This window comes from Pavona decussata, unplaced genomic scaffold (genome assembly GCF_977016875.1).
Source record: "Pavona decussata unplaced genomic scaffold, jaPavDecu1.1 SCAFFOLD_145, whole genome shotgun sequence".
Taxonomy (NCBI): domain Eukaryota; kingdom Metazoa; phylum Cnidaria; class Anthozoa; order Scleractinia; family Agariciidae; genus Pavona; species Pavona decussata.
In genome coordinates this window covers 208,608-226,523 of record NW_028145558.1, presented here as the reverse complement: position 1 = coordinate 226,523, position 17,916 = coordinate 208,608, and the positions used below count along the sequence as shown (strand labels likewise).

At 40.3% G+C, this 17,916-nt stretch overlaps 1 protein-coding gene and 1 long non-coding RNA gene across 4 annotated transcripts in view; one reads left to right on the top strand and one right to left on the bottom strand.

The window, feature by feature from the left end:
* Window positions 1-14,876, top strand: part of LOC146466300 (receptor-type tyrosine-protein phosphatase epsilon-like) — a 39,380-nt gene extending 24,504 nt beyond the window's left edge. For 2 of the 3 annotated variants that reach the window (XR_014868053.1, XR_014868052.1), the window contains 11 exons: window positions 1,045-1,211; window positions 2,454-2,589; window positions 3,615-3,761; window positions 4,675-4,768; window positions 5,028-5,104; window positions 5,952-6,086; window positions 7,929-8,057; window positions 9,087-9,265; window positions 10,234-10,369; window positions 11,338-13,021; window positions 13,281-14,876. Coding sequence is in view for 1 of the 3 variants with exons in the window: in XM_085127481.1 (XP_084983607.1) it covers window positions 1,045-1,211; window positions 2,454-2,589; window positions 3,615-3,761; window positions 4,675-4,768; window positions 5,028-5,104; window positions 5,952-6,086; window positions 7,929-8,057; window positions 9,087-9,265; window positions 10,234-10,369; window positions 11,338-11,409 (1,272 nt within the window). In the remaining 2 variants the exon portion in view is untranslated. Of the gene's footprint in view, window positions 1-1,044; window positions 1,212-2,453; window positions 2,590-3,614; window positions 3,762-4,674; window positions 4,769-5,027; window positions 5,105-5,951; window positions 6,087-7,928; window positions 8,058-9,086; window positions 9,266-10,233; window positions 10,370-11,337; window positions 13,027-13,280 lie in introns of those variants that run through there. The other variant, XM_085127481.1, reaches the window with a different exon arrangement.
* The window catches only part of LOC146466299 (uncharacterized), a 246,582-nt gene that overhangs the window by 227,011 nt on the left and 1,655 nt on the right, over window positions 1-17,916 (bottom strand). The window lies entirely within an intron of this gene.

Here is a 17,916-nt window from a genome sequence, read left to right as displayed (position 1 = left end):
TCTCCGCATAGTTTTAAACCGCGCAAAAATGTCCCTGTATTAGTAGGCACCACCCATAGGAAACCCGAGTATCTCCTGATGCGCAGAACGTATGCGCAGTAACAAATGTAGGCACTGTCCTTAACGAAGTGCCAAGGGACTAGACAAATTGGTTCGTTATATCAAGGTTCTGTTCCATACATTTTAAAAGGCCCGGTTGGAGAATATCGTTCATTAGTATATACCACACAAGTGAATAGTGCTTTTCGGGCGCGCTGATTGGCTAGCTCGGAGGTGATTAGCCAAGTACTATTTACCTCCGAGCAACCGAATAGAAACAAGATGGCTTCCCGTTTCGCCACGGTCACTTAGGTGAAAAATATTTCGATAAAAGAGACGGCTATTACAAAAAATACATAAATGGCTTCAAATTTTGGTTTGACGGCATTACATGGTGAGTTATTAAATCTTTCAAACCTCATATTCTAAGGCGAAAAATAAAAATACAATGCATTTTTTACGAAAATGTCGAGCACTATAATTGCAATGTAAACAAAGAAACATCTAACGTTTTGAAGCGTGGTTTCAACAGCAGGACAAATTTCAAGCAACAATCGAAGAAAAGACACGTGAGCAACCAAAAAAGTGCCTCCAGAAGTTTTGTTTGTCTGCAAGAAAGCGAAACGAAACTTTCTACAATAAGAAATCGATTACCGTGCGGTGCGCGAGATTTTAAAAGTTCCCGCCATTTGTCGGTATATTGTCAAAAGTAAATTTAGTTTTGGTCCACTTTTTATTCAGCTTGTGTGGTATATACTAAAACAATTATTCACCTCAGTGTCGGTGAAGAGGTAAATATCCATCACTATTCACCTCCACTTTGGTGAATAATTGTTAGTTATACCGAATACGAGGACTTCGTTAAAAAAAGGTTCTTTAAATCGAGGTTCCACTGTTGTTTGTGGTGATTTAACCATTTTATTGCCGTTCTCTGTCAGACATACATCAAACCTATGTATCACCGTAATATTTGTATTTGTACTCACGTGTGTTATTTGTACGCAGGATTTAACTGATGAGGTGAAACCGATGACGGTGTCTCAGTACCATTTCACTGGCTGGCCAGATCACGGTGCACCAGATGTCGGCTGCGAATACCCAGCCCTCAGCTTCATTCTCAAATCAGCGGCTGCTAGTCAAGATGGAGCGGGCCCCATCATCGTTCACTGCAGGTAAGGGTAACGATTGGCTCTTTTTGTACAGTATTTTAAAATAACTGTCAAAATTCCCGCGCGCTGATTGGCTCGTAACTATTGTCCAGAATAGTACAGACAATAAATATGACGTCAGATTTCAAAAAGTCACTAATAATTCGTAAGGCCATTGACTTATCAAATGGTCGATAATGCATCACGTGCAGTCACTTTATATCGATAAACCTCCTCCTTATTAGTATGCGGTGTTTTATCAGCTGATAAAACACTCCTCATTAGTATGCGGCGTTTTTCTCGTATGCTAATTTCCAACGTTCACAAAAGCATAATTGTTATGAACTCTATTGACACACGCTTTTCCAGGAATGTTTTTGAAGCCGTTCAAAAACCACTCGGCTGCGCCGCGTGGTTTTAAACCCAATAAAACACTCCTGCTCGTTTTTTAAACACTACAAAATACAGCTAATTCCGCTCATACTTGTAAAAAAAACAAATCGACAGCAGTTTTCTATGGTCTATACTCTTACAGACCATAAAATAATGCCGTAAAGTTCAAAACTTGGGAGTGAAACCACTCGGCTGCAGTTCGTGGTTCCAGTTGAGTTTTAAACATTTTATGACGTCATTTTATGGTCCAAAAAAGTATAGACCATAGAAATTTGTCGTCGATTTATTGAATGGATCTCATCTGTAATTCCAGGGATTCAGCCGCATTTTGTTGTTGCAGAAATTGTATATGTATGTTGTTTATAGTAGCATTGCACTTAGCTACCCCAAGCTAGTTCATAGGCACCCCTCTCAAATAAGAGGAAATAATTCAAACGTGGGGCACTGCTTACCATTTACCCAAACCACCCGGATGGAAATTTTGGGCATAAATACGAAATGATTTAGCTTGTCTTAACAGAAGATGGATAATATACAAAATGTATGAACATCAGCTGTAAATCCCAAAAGGAGCAATAAAAATGCATCATTTTGACCAGAAGCCCATAATTTCAGAAGTACTCCATATGGAATGATACGAACCATTTGATTTTCCAACTGGAATTTCCGTCAATGGTAAGCACCCATGATAAGCTAAAAATCCCAGCTGTGTCTGTCCCAGTTTCCGCGCGTTCACACAGCGAAAAACGCGGAAATGCTTGCTACGCAGGTTAACATTCATTTCTACTCCCTACTGACGCAGCACCGGAGTTTCATTACAAACTAACCCCTTCATCTATTGATGACTAAATCTGAGTGTAATTTCTTTTTTAGCGCTGGTGTTGGTAGAAGTGGAGCGTACATTGTTATTCACAGCATGGTGAAAAGAATGCATGTAACTGGAGACGTCAACGTTTTTGATTTCTTATCTCAGATTCGCCAGCAAAGGAATCTTCTTGTGCAGGAAGAGGTGAGTTGAAGTAGTAATTCCTCGAAATTTCGAAACTCTGAAAAACAATCTAGCGGCCCGCGGACCGTGTTTGCTCACTTATTTGCAATGGTTTATCACATTCATGTAACTCTCTTGATGTGTTTAATAAGGATGTATTTTCCTGCGCAATTTTACAGTAGGTGATACTCATGTAATTGCCATGACGTATTTTTGTCGCCGTAAAGAGATTCAAGTACTGGCGTTTCAATCGAAGGTCTTAGGTTCGACTCCTGATAGGAGCACTCTGGTTTCCTATTTTTCAGAGTATGCCTGTGTCACTTACTGAATAATACATCATTTTGAAGACTAAATTGGTCGAATGTGTGAAATGTGTGGGTTGATTCTGTGGGCTGAGACTGCCGATTTGGAAGATGACTCGGCCAAATTTTTTTTGCCGTTTTCTGTGTTACCTTGATGGAAAGAAATGGCACAGACTGCCATGCGTTTGCGAGAATGGCTAGGCAGATTAAAGGGGAAGTGTCATGTGGTTTTTGAGCTCTCATGTTAAAAAACGGTGTAAGAAGACCTTCACTTAGCTACAAAATAATTCTTGAGCAACGAGAGGAAAGAAATCAACTCCATTCTTGAAAGGAACAACTCGTGATCTGTTCTAGTACATTTTGGAAACAAAAATGCGAGAACGCGAAAAACGTTAGCCTAAAATTTTTCAAGATCCAATCCATTCCAACCTACTCTGTCCCTGGCCAGAGGCACCAATCGACAGTTTTATTGCACTGGGGTGATAATTTATAACAAACCTAGACAATCCTTTTTGTTTCTGTTGACAGACAACATTTTTGGGATTTGAGTGGCATCAAAATTCGCGTCATACTTCTTTAAAGTGTCGAATAACTAGTTTGGATTCGTCTTTGTTTGTCATTTCATTGCATGTATCCAAACCAGTCGCTCGACACTTTTAGCCATTAAACAAATTTGACAGTTAAACTTGGTGTAATACTCTCTTCAGCACAACTAATCTTTTTTTTTTCTGTTTTCCTTTGTAGTGTCAGTATATCTTTGTACACGATGCTGTACTACACTACATTGAAAGCTGCTTCCAGCTCTCCATCCCCAGTAACGATCTTAAACACCATGTACAGTTACTTAGGAAAAATCTCTCCAACCAAAGCAGACTGGATATAGAATTGCAGGTGTGTGCTGTTCAGCTGTCTTTAGTGGGGATGCAGTGATGTACTTTGGTTTGGCCTTTTATCAGATCTCATTTTCAAGGGTGGTCCTTGGTATCTGCATTATCGTTGTTTACTTCCCTGGGAGGAGGGGGTGGGGGGTGGCTGTATTGGGAGGCTCGAAGATTTTTCTCTGGCTGAAGGTAAAGGGTACGGATCTCACGAGCTGAAGCATAGAAAAGGGAAGGGAAAACTGCCATTTACGCAACCCTGGGGAGCAGGGATGGCGTAGTGGTGAAAGCACTCTCCTCCCATCATTAAGCTCGGGTTCAATTCTTGTAGTTGACACCATATGTGGGTTGAGTTTGTTGTTGGTTCTCGTCCCTGCACCGAGGGTTTTTCTCCGGGTTCTCCGGTTTTCCTCTCTTCACAAAAACTAACATACCCAAATTCCAATCCGGCCTGAAAACAGTTAATGACAGAGCCACTATGTGGAAGCCACTGAATTTCCCATTTATTTAATTTACTTCAAAGGGTCTTTCAAGGCTGTAGAAAAGGGATGCAGTGTTTCTCTTACTGTATGTGAAAGGGGTACCATTTTCTACGGAAGGGTTACAAAAAAGGGTAAAGGCTTGGACCTCTGGGTGGAGTCTCATCTCATCTCTATATTTTCGCTCGGATTTTTATAAAATAGCTTATGCAGCTAATATCTCCAAGCATTTACACTCCCAACCATGAGAGTATACACACAAAGACCGGACCACAACACCGAGAACTACGTCCCCTACTCTTTGCGAACAGTGAGTGGGTTCTTTAACGTCCCGCAGAGTTATTTACGAACAAGGGTTGTGAGACGGGGCCTACGGAAAAACAATATGGGAAGAGTACTGGTTTTCATTTTCTTCCAATTTTTTAAACCTCTTCGTTCGCGTTTTAGAACTTAAATGCTATTGAAGTAAAACATTACAATCTGAAGCAAGCTAAAAGAGGCTGCAACATAGGGAAAAACAGATCAGTGGACTACATACCAGGTAAGCTGATTTTATAGCTTTAAGCCTGCTTTCCATTCATACGAAAAATTCCTGAATTCTCTTATCAATTGAGGAGGAGGTGGCGTGGCCTGGCGGTTAGAGGCCGGTGGTCCCGGGTTCGAGTCCCGCTGTGACCACTTGCATTTGTTTCACGGTATCCCCGTTTACAAATCCAAGGCCACGCTTTGTAAACAGCAAACTGATTTGCCTCCAACCAGTTTTGATTAATAATAAAGGTTTGGCTACATTTTCTTCACAGCTGACAGCGCCAGAGTCCAACTGTTTCCTCGTCCAAGAGAGGAGGGATCCGATTATATCAATGCAAGCTACCTTCCGGTAAGTGTTATCTCTTTTAGATTGGGGGCGACCTACACCATTTGCAACATCTCTTTCATGGTTGGACGAAACAACAAAAGAACGAACAACAGAACAATGTTCCCAGCCCAAAAAACAATGCAGCTGCAGGTTATCAGGGTCCAGTGAAAATAGAGGTTTTGAAAGGTGCAGGTCTATTGATAGATTGTAGTTCATCAAATGCTCCTGATAGACTAGAGCTGAAGTGTTAATTTCCTATAACGAGTTATTTTCTAAAGTCAAGAGCCCTTGACTAGGAGCTTCTATCTATTACTTTCTTGGTCAACTTTTCCCCATTAGATTTATTTTTAGATCGGGTCTTAGGAGACCTTTAGGACGCGCACTGTTCCAATACCCAATCACAGAAGAACAAGCTTAAAGGAATAAAACCAAAGAAAGTAGTTATTAATTTCTGTTTTTATATTCGCATAAGCCTGGTAGCCAAGTTCGAATTTCAACATATCGAAATTGTTCTATTGAATTGTCATACGTCATACCTTTTCGCGGGAAAAGTAGTTCAAAAATAAATCTACTTGAGTAAGGGTTTACTCTAAGCCATAGTATGAGAGATAAGGGCTCCGGGTTATGGTCTCCTGATTTCATAAATGACAGGTATACTAGTAATAACCAAAGATTAGGGAGTACGTTCGTTGTTACCCGGCTCTCTGTCCTTTGCCAAGTTGGTGATGATGTCATCTGCCCCTGCAAAATCTGCGGGGGGTGCCAGATACGCAATCAACGTTGTCCCATAGAATTTCGACTCCAATCTGTATCAGGAGTGCGTTCTTTCTACGTCGAACGCAACTACCATTATTTGGTTTCCGCACAGGGATTCTGGAAGTCACAAGCTTACATCGCCACTCAGTATCCGTTAGAAGACACCACGGATGACTTTTGGAGGATGGTTTGGCAGGAAAAATGTCGTTCACTTGTTATGCTGGTTAGCAAAACTGAACTTGAACAGGTGAGAGATGTTCTACCGGGGGTGGGGTGAGAGGGGATAATGCTTGATTGTTGATTCTAGGGTGGGGAGGGGAGAAGCTGTGTCTTGTCAATGGCAGTGCTCAATGGTCTTGCTTCCTTTGATATTTTTGGATGCTTGGTTGTTAAAGGGGCAATGTCACGGAGATTTCTCTGTGTTTTGGTCAAACCTGCTCAAATATGTGACAAGATACCTTTTCTCTAACATCAAATTGCTGTTCGAGCAGCGAGAAAAAATATGAAGTGTTTTCTCCTTGGGGGAAAACTGTATTAAATGTGAATTAGGGAGAAACGAAGACTCGGAAATATAAATCCGAGTCCCAGATGGGATTTGAGCTCATGACCCTCCGTGATCTAGTCGGATGCTCTAACCACTGAGCTACTGGAGACTCTACGGTGAGCAAGGGTCAAATTGTGGGTATCGACTGGAACCGCATCGCGCGGCTACACAGTCACGTACTGACTCATATGAACTCACTAACAGCATCGCGCTGTCACATTAAGGCAACAGGATATTAAATGTGAATTAGGGAGAAACGAAGACTCTGAAAAAAAAAATCCGAGTCCCAGATGGGATTTGGGGAAAATGGGAAAACTATAATCAGTTTTTTAGCGATTTCTCCAAACTACACTGGAAGAACTTGAAAAATTAGCCATTTTTTTAAAGGTTGCAATCCATTTCATTCTTGGCCATCCACGGCCAAATATAATTAACGATTAACGCTTGTTTCTGTGTTGTAGTAGTAAGGTTATTGTTAGCAAAGGTAAACCATTATTTTAACAATTCCGTCGACACAAATATGTTTTTTCCGCCATTCAAAGTAACATTACAAATAGGTGGCACTGCCTCTATAAGGTATATCATAAAAGCCCTCACAATCCAACTGGATTTGACTTCTTTCAGTGGAAACCGGCGGGGTTAACTAAGCGCCAAGCAGAACGTGCAACATTTTCGTACAATTTGTCGCGCAAAAATGTTGCGTTGCAAGTTTTTTATTTTTTATTTAACATTACTCTACATATAATAATAGTGATACAGGTTACATATGCTAATAACAATTCAAAGACTCTACTTACAATTCCGATATTTACCTTGCTAGCAAAAAAAAAAAAAAAAAATAGAATTATATACATTACTTACAATACGGGTTACGTAATACTGACAATACAATGCTCTACATATAACACAGTTTTTACTACCGAATTAGAGGCATGAACTGAAAGGGAGCATTGCTTTTCATTTCGCATTATGAATATCTATGGCGTTATTTTACTTAGCTCTGAAAAACTCTAACTGATAGGCATTTTTTAGTTTCGTCTTAAGAAGTGAAACGGAAGGTTTTATATTAAGATGTCGGCTTTGATAAATTACTTGTTTACTCAATAATATAATATGGTTGAGTAACGGCATATCTTTTCTAAAGAATCCAAACATTACATTAGTGCTTGAAAAAACATCAATTGTAGTAAAAAAACTCTTCAACCATTTAGCTACAGAAAGCCCAAAAACGCTTGATGTTGGACAGTGTAAGAATAGATGCTCCAGGGATTCTTTGATCCGCGAATTATCACATCTGCACCCAACAAATTTACAGGCTGAAGAAAATAGGTCTTGTCACATGAAAAGTTATTGCGCGCAGGGTTGATAATACGCGTAACAAATAATGGCAACTTGCAACGCAGCATTTGTAGACTACGCTTAGATCCTTATTTCGCGAGGGAACTTCCCACCTGCGAGGGGAAGCGACAACGTTTGTCGCTGACGACAAGTTGTTGGTAGATATTGCCGGTATTACTTGTCCTCATTGCCTTTTTTTAAATGCAGGATTACTACCACAGTTATGTCCCGCCAGCATATGAAACATGCAGGTTTGGTGAATATGAAGTCACAGTGGATTCCATGCAAACTCGTGGTGATATCGTGGTGAAAGAGTTGAGAATGGCTTGCATCAAGGTATGTCATTGGAATGTTTGGGCCATGTTAGACGGAACAGTTTTAAAAATGCAGCTTCTTTCACCCAAACAAATTGTTACAAGTTTACATTTGCCTTTTAACTTTTCTCATAATAACGATATAAAAAATACCAAATATTGTTCAATATCGTACTAGTATCGTATCGATTTGAAAACTGGTATCTTTTATTAGAATTCAAAGAACAGTTACAGGGTTCATTTTACTTAGAGCCCAGTCAGTCAGGTCCCTTCAAATATTTTAGATAGTCTTGTTGTCATACAAAATACAGGGTTTGTCTAGAGTCTGGAATTCTTGAAAAAGTATGGAAACCTGCAAACTCGTTTTCCAGACCTGGAAAAGGTTTAGAAAACAAAGATAAAATCAAGAAAAAATCTAGAGGGGTTTTTTTTTTTCAATGGTACAACAAGTTCTTCAAGTTGTTTTCGCACCTGCCCAAGTGTTGGGCGAATCTGTAAATAAACAAACGAACGGACGAAGGAACGAACGAACGGACGGACGAACGAACGAACGAACGAACGAACGCACGGACGGACGAACGAAGGAAGGAAGGAACGACAAACGAAGGAACGAACGAAGGAGGAACGAAGGAACGAACGAACGAAGGAGGAACGAAGGAAGAAACGAACGACTAACGAAGGAACGAATTAAGACACGAATGACGAACGAGTGAATGGAAGAAAGAACGAACGGAGGAACGAAGGAAGGAAGGAAGGAGGAATGAAGGAAGGAAGGAACGAAGGAAGGAGGAACGAAGGAAAGAAGGAACGACGAACGAGTGAATGAACGAAAGAACGAACGAAGGAGGAACGAAGGAAGGAAGGAAGGAAGGAAGGAAGGAAGGAAGGAAGGAGGAACGAAGGAACGAAAGAACGAACGAAGGAGGAACGAAGGAAGGAGGAAAGAAGGAACGACGAACGTGTGAATGAACGAACGAACGAACGAACGAACGAGCGAACTACACCACATGGTTATCTGGACTTCATGGAATATTTGTTTGGTTCTCATCAGGATCCGAGCGAATACAGGAATATTCGCCATTTTCATTTCCTTCACTGGCCAGAGGATGGTAATCCATGGTCTGGACAGACCATTCTACAGCTCATCTGTAAAGTGGACGAGTGGGAAAAAGAGGTCAGAGTGTATGCCAAGCCATTAGAAGAGATTGGTCCTATTTTAGTACACTGCAAGTAAGTCAAAACGGGCATTGTCACTAAGGCCCAGCCAAACATCCAACTTCACATAAGACGAACTAAATTGTAATTTGGGTCGACTTAAATAGGTAAAGCTCGACCGTTGAGTCAAACGTGGAATTCGTCCAACCAAATTCAGTCACAAATGTTTTGATGTCGACACTAAAATATACAATTTCGTATAAATTTTTAATTTATTCATTAAGTTCGATTCATGAACCGATCGACGTTTGTCCCACAGTCGATCTTCACACGTTCTATCCGTCTGAATTAGACCAACCGAACGTGTTGGTCGATTCAAATTAAGTCTGACAAACTCAACTGAGTCAAACGTCGAACTTATCATGAACTCAATTCGCTCAGTTTAGTTCGTCTCATGTGAAGTTCCACGTCATGTGGAGAAATGAAGCCCATCGCCAGAAAGATCACATAAAGAATTAGTAAGTTTACCAAGTTTAGTTATGTTTCATTGTGTAGTAACAAGGGTGTGACCTGTCAAAGCTCGCCCAAATTCCATACAAATGTCTCGAATTCTGAAGTGGCGTCCTCCAAATCCATACAAAGTCTCTACTTTTTCCGATTTTTGAAAGCCTACTACACGGTTGCAATATAAAGACAGAACCTCAAACTTGGTAAACTGACTAATGAGTTCTTTCTTGTGATGGACACCAGTTTCTGATAAAATGAAAATTTAAAAACTCGTCTCCTTTCTCCATTGGGCGATTCCAGAAAATATCCATACCATACCACGGACGGCTTTTAGGATTCCCGAAGGGGAGGGGGGGTTCACGATTATGGAATTCTGAGGGCATGGGGGGGGGGGGGGGGGTAACGCATTTTGGAATTTCCGAAAGCAAGGGGGGGTTAAAACATGGAAGCCGTCCGTTGTTGGGTATGGATATTTTCTGGAATTGCCCATTTGAACTACGGCTAATAACGTTTGTTTTTTCTGTTGTTTTCCGTAGTTATGGAGTCGGTCGCACCGGCGTGTATTGCCTTCTTCACACGATGTATCACCAGATCAAACGAGATAACACTGTCTCAATTTATCAAATGGCTCGTCTTTACAATCACCAGAGACCTCTTTGTATATCTAGACAGGTAAGGAAGAGAGAATAAACTCTATGGTGTGGTTTCTAATCCCGTTTCCCGCTATTAAATTTTGTCCCGTCCCGCGACGTTCAGAATCGCTCTGTTGATCCCGCTATGGTCAGACCAAGCGTCAGTAATTTTGTAGACAGGGTTCGCGCAGAGTCTAGAATTCTTGAAAAAAAAGGATGAAATTTGGAAAATAGATTTCCAGACCTGGAAAAAGTGTGGAAAATCAAGAGAAGTTTGGAAAAATGGGAAAAAGCCTAGCACTTTTTCAAAGGTACAACAAGTGCTTAAATAATAACTGCAAAGTGAAATCCTTGCCAGCTGTTAGAATTTCATTTGAATTTCGCCGTAGCCAAATTGTTCAATCGCGAATCTTTAGAACTCTCTCATCCTTTTCCCTGGTATTATTGTCTTGTCTGTGAATTGACTAATATCTTTTAGTCTGGAAAAATGAAAATGATGATCTGGAAAAGGTATAGAAAACGTCTGCATACAAAGATCATAACAAACCTCGGGAGAAGATACCAAGAAACTAAGTTTAAAATTGGAAAAAAAAGTTTTCTCCAAGCATAATTGAGAAGAGTATCGGCCAGGGTGTCAGTGTAGCTCAGAGTTCAAGCACGTGGACGAATTCGTGGAGCGATAAACTCGCACATTTTCTCCAAATTGCCTTATGTCCTAACGTCCGCCAGACGTTTTCAAATTTGAATTCTGATAGTCTTTTAATGGAATTTTGTCATTTTATCTTGGCTGCTATCAACTGAATAGCGTCTTTCCGATTTTCAATGTGTTACTAAAAATAGCGTGATACTGTCCCTTTAAGGTTAGAAAAATGTAATTATTGACCAAGGGATGTAGTAACGGTTTAGTGTAGCGAGAGGAGAGAAGGAAAGAAACAAGCAAGCAAAGAAACACGTTATGTTACCATGATGGGCATTGACAACTCTTTTTCACAACATTTTTTTCCAAAGGAACATTACGAATTCTGTTACGATACACTGGTGGAATACATCGAAGCTGACTGTTCACTACATCTGGTTTGACAAAAATTCCATTACCTGACAGCAACCGAATCTGCGAGATATAAAACGTTAGCTGCACGGAGGGATGTTTGTGATTTTGAGAGAAAAGAAGGGTAATGAAGAGCATAGTATGTCATGTCACACAATTCTTGGTTCGTCTCGCAATCAAGCCAAGAACGTCACGCAATGTTTCGTGAAGATCAGGAAAAGAAGGGTAATTTAGACTGTCTGAGGTTCTTAAGCTGAAGCTCAATAGTCTTAGTGCCTACAGACGCCGTTCAGTTTACATTAGAGTTCTTAACTGTTCTGCGTCGTCCATATAGCATAGCGGAGATGTTACTCTGTAATGTGTAATAGACCCTTCTCCAAAATGGCGGCCGAAAATTCAAATAAGTTAAAATTAAAAACGTATACCAGCACTAGAAAGAACACTTTTACTTTAGTAACCCTGTAGAGTTTCAGCATATCAGGTGTAATATGAGCTGAGAAAATGTAAGTTGAAAAATGAAAAATTTACAGACGTTTGTATGACTGGGTGTATGACGTATACCCCCAGTCATACAAACGTCTGTAAATTTGTCAAATTTCATCGTACATTTCCTAAGCTGATATAACACCTAATATGCTGAAACTTTGCAAGGTTGCTAAAGTAAAGGTGCTCTTTCCAGTGCCGGTATCAGTTTTTCATTCAGTTCAATTTAAGCTCATTCAAATCTGCTGTCGCCATTTTGGAGTAGGGCCTATTCCAAAATATCCACACCTCCCCACTCCTCTTGAAATTGCATTTTTTCTTCATACATTCCTTTAAATTTGTTTGGACTTTGAGAACCTACCCCACCCCTTGGAGTTTCCAATCCCTTTCTGTTGGGGAGTGGAAAGGTGGGGTGGGTTGTCACAATGGGAAAAAGTAGGGACGTGCTTTAGCTCCCAGTGCTGATGATTAGACAATTTCTCTTCGTAGTCTCATGTTATTAGATTATATAATATTACAGCTAGGTATAGGTAATAAGAATTCTGGATAATTTAATTTAGAATTATAAGAAATTGAAAGTTAAATAATTATATTAAATATCGTTTATAATTAACAACAGTAATTCTGGTTTAAAGATGTGTAAAGTATAGGCAGCTTAGATAGTTTTGTAAGCCAGTGATTGTGGCCAGCGGCGTTACTAAGTGACGTGGTGTATATATTTCGAAGAGTACCAATTCCAGTATCCGAGTCTCTCTTAGCGATCAACGGCTGGCCAAAGAGCCTGAGGACCCTGACTACTCTCGTACTGAGTTTTGATTGATTGAAATGAGTCGGTTGACAAACAAACGACTAAACGTCGACGAGAAAATCTCGTCAGTACTCGCTACAACACTTTGGGCCGGTTATTAAACGAAGATGGTTTAAAAACAAACAACAGACCTGTATCTGTTTATAAACTGGTCATTTTTCACTTTAAGTAGATAAATGTGTTTCTTGTCTTTGCTATACGCTTTCTTCACACTGTTTATAGTAGACAATCTTTAGCGCTAAGAAATGGTCAGATTGAAATCTGTTTCGGTTCTCTTAAAACCCCATCTGAGTGAACTACGTTTGAATAATCGGCCCTTAGTGTCTATCTCAACGTGTGGTTTTAAACCGTTAGTATACAGCTATTTCAATTAACGTTGTCGGATTAAAATCAAGCTAAAAGACAAGACTGCAATGTTTTGTGGGATTATTTTTTATGAATAATATAATCAAAATCATCCCTGTACGTGCAGGTCATTGTGCTGCTAATTACAACCTATTGTTTTCACCAGGCATGACTGATTTTGATGAATTTATTCATAAAAATCCCACGTAAACTTTCGGTCTTGTCTTTTAGCTTCATGCTTTGAACCGACAACGTTAATTGAAATAGCTGTAAATTAAAAGCTAAAAGCTTTTTGAAATAATATTAGTGATTTTAAATAATGATAATGCGGAGTTTAAAATTGTAACTGTAAGTTGTCGAGAATCCAAGAAGTCCGCTCTTTGTCTCATTGTTCACTTGAGTTTATATTCTGTAAAGTAATTTTGTAGGTTTATTTTTTGTAGATTATTTTGTTAACAAATGCTAATAGTTGTATTGATTACAAATATTTTTTTTTATATGTAGAATCTTAAGACTCATTTCCACTAGCAAATGTTGGGAATTTACCATTTGCTCGAAAAAACGGACCTTTTGATTGGAAACCAAATGGTTTACAAAATCTCGTAAGTTTAATTCAGAAGTTGTGGGATAACTTCATAGGTGTTCGGAAAAATTCGAATCATTAGTCATTCTCCCGTTTCTAGTCTCCTGTCAAGGTTTTGAATATCGCGAAGATCCTGGGACGAGGTTGGCGTTCAATCTCGTGAACAGAGTCCCTCGGTCTCTTTTCAGGAGTTTGGGAACGGAATTAAATCGCACGGCATTTTAAATCGAAAGAGCCATTTCTTTCTGTTGGTATGCGCCTTTTTTTTTTCTTTCCATTACTCAGTGGAGATGTCAATCGGGTTTTTTCTTGCAAATGCTAAAGAGCCTTTTTTGTCTTTATCCGACGTGGTTTTTTGTCGGTTTCCTAATCCAATCAAAAGAACCAAAAAACTGCACGTTCAGTTTATTGACATCTATCGGTGTCAACCAATCAAAGGAGAAGCAACTACACGTGCAGCCTAGGCCCCAGGCGTGCCCGGTTCGTTTAGGCCTGGATCCTACCTTCACTCACTGACGTCACAAAATAACCGTAACTAGGTAACAGGCACATGCGGCGTGTGGTTACTTACATCCCAAACTTTTTCGTTTTTGATTGGTGAGACACAAAAATGTCAGTCTATCGAAAAGTTGATTGACGTTGTCATAGAGACATTCTTTCCACAATGTTCTCCGTTCACGTGCACGAAAGCAAAATTGGTTGGATTTCCAAACGTATAATGCTTTTGTAGTTTTGTTATTGGGAATTTTTTGGTAAGTTAAATTTTTTTGAAAATGTTTGATATTGAAACGTTCCGTTAGCCTTGGCGCAGGCGTACAAACTGTTAAAATTGCAGGTGCAGTCACAAGGTTAAAACATTTTGTTGTTTGTTTGTGTGTGTGCGCTGGAGTCTGCACTCTTGTGTTTTTGCTTATGTTTGTATGTGCGTACGTCGCTAGTGAAAAGCAGGCCCGAGGAGAAGCAATTTTAAAAATGAAACAATTTATGTTTGTTTTGCACGTAAACGGCAGAACATTCTGGAAGAAAGATGATCTTCGTTCCCGTTTGCCTTCATGGTGCATTTTAGTTTACGTAAATTAGTCTGGCTGACTGACATTAAAAGAGATACTTTAAGTTCATAAAGTTTATCCTTATTTTTATTTCTGTACAGTTTGTATTGTATATAGTTTGCAAGCTGAAAGTACATAGTTGTCACTACAGGTAGTAATTGATTTCTGTAGATAACTGGACAATTGTTAAGTCGTCGCTTAAAGAAGTGAATAAAGCATTTCTAAGTATTAGCTAACGCCTTTTCTTTGGTATTCTCATTTTATAATGGGCCTTATCACGGTTTTCGACGCCATTTTGACGAGTAGGCATGCAAACACGCCTTGAAATAACAGTATTTGTATGGAAATCCGATGTCAAATAATTTCATAAGACATCGCTTCCGAAAAATTCATGAATAGGAAACTTTTGGCTCTAGGAAAAGGAGTTTAAAAAAATTGGAGGGATGTAGCTGTGCCAGAAAGCGTCCAGTCGTGTTTTGAACTTTCCATACATTTCCCTGTATTTTTTTCCCGCGAACTGTTTTTAGTAGCAGTTCACCGCTGGTTCGCTATACAGACAAATGCATGGAAATGTCGTCGTGTTGAGTTTAGCAAAATATAGCCTCCCACGCAGTCGTTTTTAGGGGACTCGTATTACCTCCTCCCTCGCGCTTGGGTGAGCAGGCGTTTGTGGGGAGGAGTTAATACGAGTTCCCTTAAAACGATTGCGTGGGAGGATAAGCAAAATACAGTCGAACCTCCACTAACGGCCACCTCTCTACAACGGCCACATTTTTTTGTCCCGGCGGACAGTCCATACATTAGCTCTTGTTTTAACCTCTCTGCAACGGCAACGGCCACTAAAGTGCGTCCCCAACTGCCAAAATAACCTCTCGACAACGGCCAGTGCAGTTCTTTTTTGTAAAAACCTTTTTTTATAAACTGATGCAGTAATCGGCATTTGTCTTCGGAACATTATGTTTCTGTATCCATTTTATTAATATACGTATTTTGATTGTGTTCCATTTATATGCTGGTGAGTAAGCATAAATTTTCTGCAATAATATAGCGAATGTTGCGAACCTTGCTCGTTTCGTCTTGTTAACATTTTGATTCAAAGCATTATTTACGTTTTATTGTGTATTTTATATATTATTTAAGATTGGATTACCATTATAGGCCACAGCAAGCATGAACTTGGCACAATAAACGCAATAAACATGTTGCACTTCCTGAAAAAAACGGTGTCATATTACACCCCTACCTCCCCATAACGGCCACCTCTCCGCAACGGCCACTTTCTTCTGTCCCCAAGGTGGCCGTTGTGGAGAGGTTCAACTGTATGGAGTTGTGCGGACTCGCGGAAACATTACCCCTCCCACCCGGGGGCGCACTCCTCGGAATTTCTTGGGGAGGGGGGGGGGGAATGTGCAGCTCGGTTCTCCAAACCCTGTCCTTATTTCAGACTAAAATGTGTCATTTTCCGGTACCTTTTCCAGACCTGTCCTCTAAATTTTTTTTCCAATTTTCAGACTGGGTTTCTAGAATCCATACCTGATTTCAGACTTTCGGACCAAAATTTAAATCTATATCCTGCTTCTCCAAAACGGCTCAGAAAACGATACTCTTTGGCGCCGCAGTAGATCTCATGAAACTTCCCATTTTTGCCAAACTATCTTATCACGGCGACTCCAGATCTATGAACGATTTCGCTTGTTAGTGAAAAGATTCCTTTGTTGGAGTGCAGTGGATATCAGATCGAGGGCTGTAAATCAGATACAGAAGTACCCAACGATCCTTTTAGAGAAAATTAATCGTATGTTGCACTTAACACTAGCTGAGTGTCCATCTTGGTTACTATTTAACGTTCGTGGGAAAAAAATACCCGCTCCTCACTGCCAGCGAGCAAGATTTTTGAGAAATGAAAATCCCAGCCAGCTGTAAGTGTGATGTCTGTCAACTAGCCAGCAAGCAAGTCAGCTTGTAGGTACGCAGCGTCTTCCTGAGTAGAGTTAATTTGTTCAGTATATTTTTGTGTCATCGGCAAACATGGCAACATGGCTCGTCAGGACCGAATCGGGCAAGTTATTTACATAGATGACAAATAACATCGGGCCGAAAATGGAGCCCTGGGGTATTCTGGGGCTGACAGGCAAAGTATCAGAGGTTCCACCCAGCACTGCTACACGTTGTTGGCAGGCTGCCTCCAAATCCGAACTCGTGCAACTTTTGCAGCAGGCAGCCGTGGTTCACCTTATCGAAGGCCTTAGACATATCCATGTAGATCATGTCCACCTATTTTCCGTTGTCTAGTAGGGAGCCCACGGGGTCCAGAACTTCCAAAACGTTGGAAGTGCATGATTTCCCTCTAATGAATCCATGTTGACAGGAATTGTGGAACAATGTGTAGTATCCAAATTTAAATGTAACCTGTGTGCTGCAGGATATATATGTGGGGTATACGCGTGGGCACCTGCATGAGCACGTAGACGGACACAAAAGAAAGCTGTCTTCCATTTATATATTTGCAAACACTCCCATCCTCAACATAATGACTGGATGTCACAGCGTTTTTTAGAACAGTTGCACGTGCTTGCGAAGTACACCAACAAATTTGATTGCCTAATTTATGAGATGGTATTCATACGCAAACTCAAACGAGAACTGAACGTGCAAACTGATTCAACTTGCGCTAAAGTAATTGTTTAACCATCTCAGATCATAGTCTGTTAGTTTTCAGCTCTAGCCTATTTAAATAACCGCGTTAATAAACTTATCAAGTTCTCTTGATAATAGTCAAGATGACTCTTGAAAGATGAGCCCTAAATCTCTCTGTAATTTTTGCATGCCTTTTGCAATTGTTGTTGCTTAATTATGCCTGAAAAATACGGGGTTATCCCCAATTTTCTTTTTGGATTCCAATGGCCGTTGCTAAGATCTGCTTCTCCCGCACAGTCATAAGCGGCGCAACTGATACCTCTGTATTAGGAGACACCGTCAGTAAATATATAACATTTATTAATACAATTGGATTGGAGAAATATTAAAATGAAATGAAATAAAAAAAGTTCATTTAGTTCCGTGTGCTAACAGCAAATTGTTCTGCATTGCAGCACAGGAGAGAGAAAGAAAAGAACAAAAGGGAGGTGGGGGTGGGTGGCCTCCCTCGCAGACGCTCTTTTGGGGAGGAAAGATTGCGTGACGAGCCAAGTGAGGCTGGGAGGGGGGGGGGGGGGGGGGAGGAGGGAGGAGGAGTTCTCCTTGTCTCTCCCCCTCCCCATCCGTTAAGGGT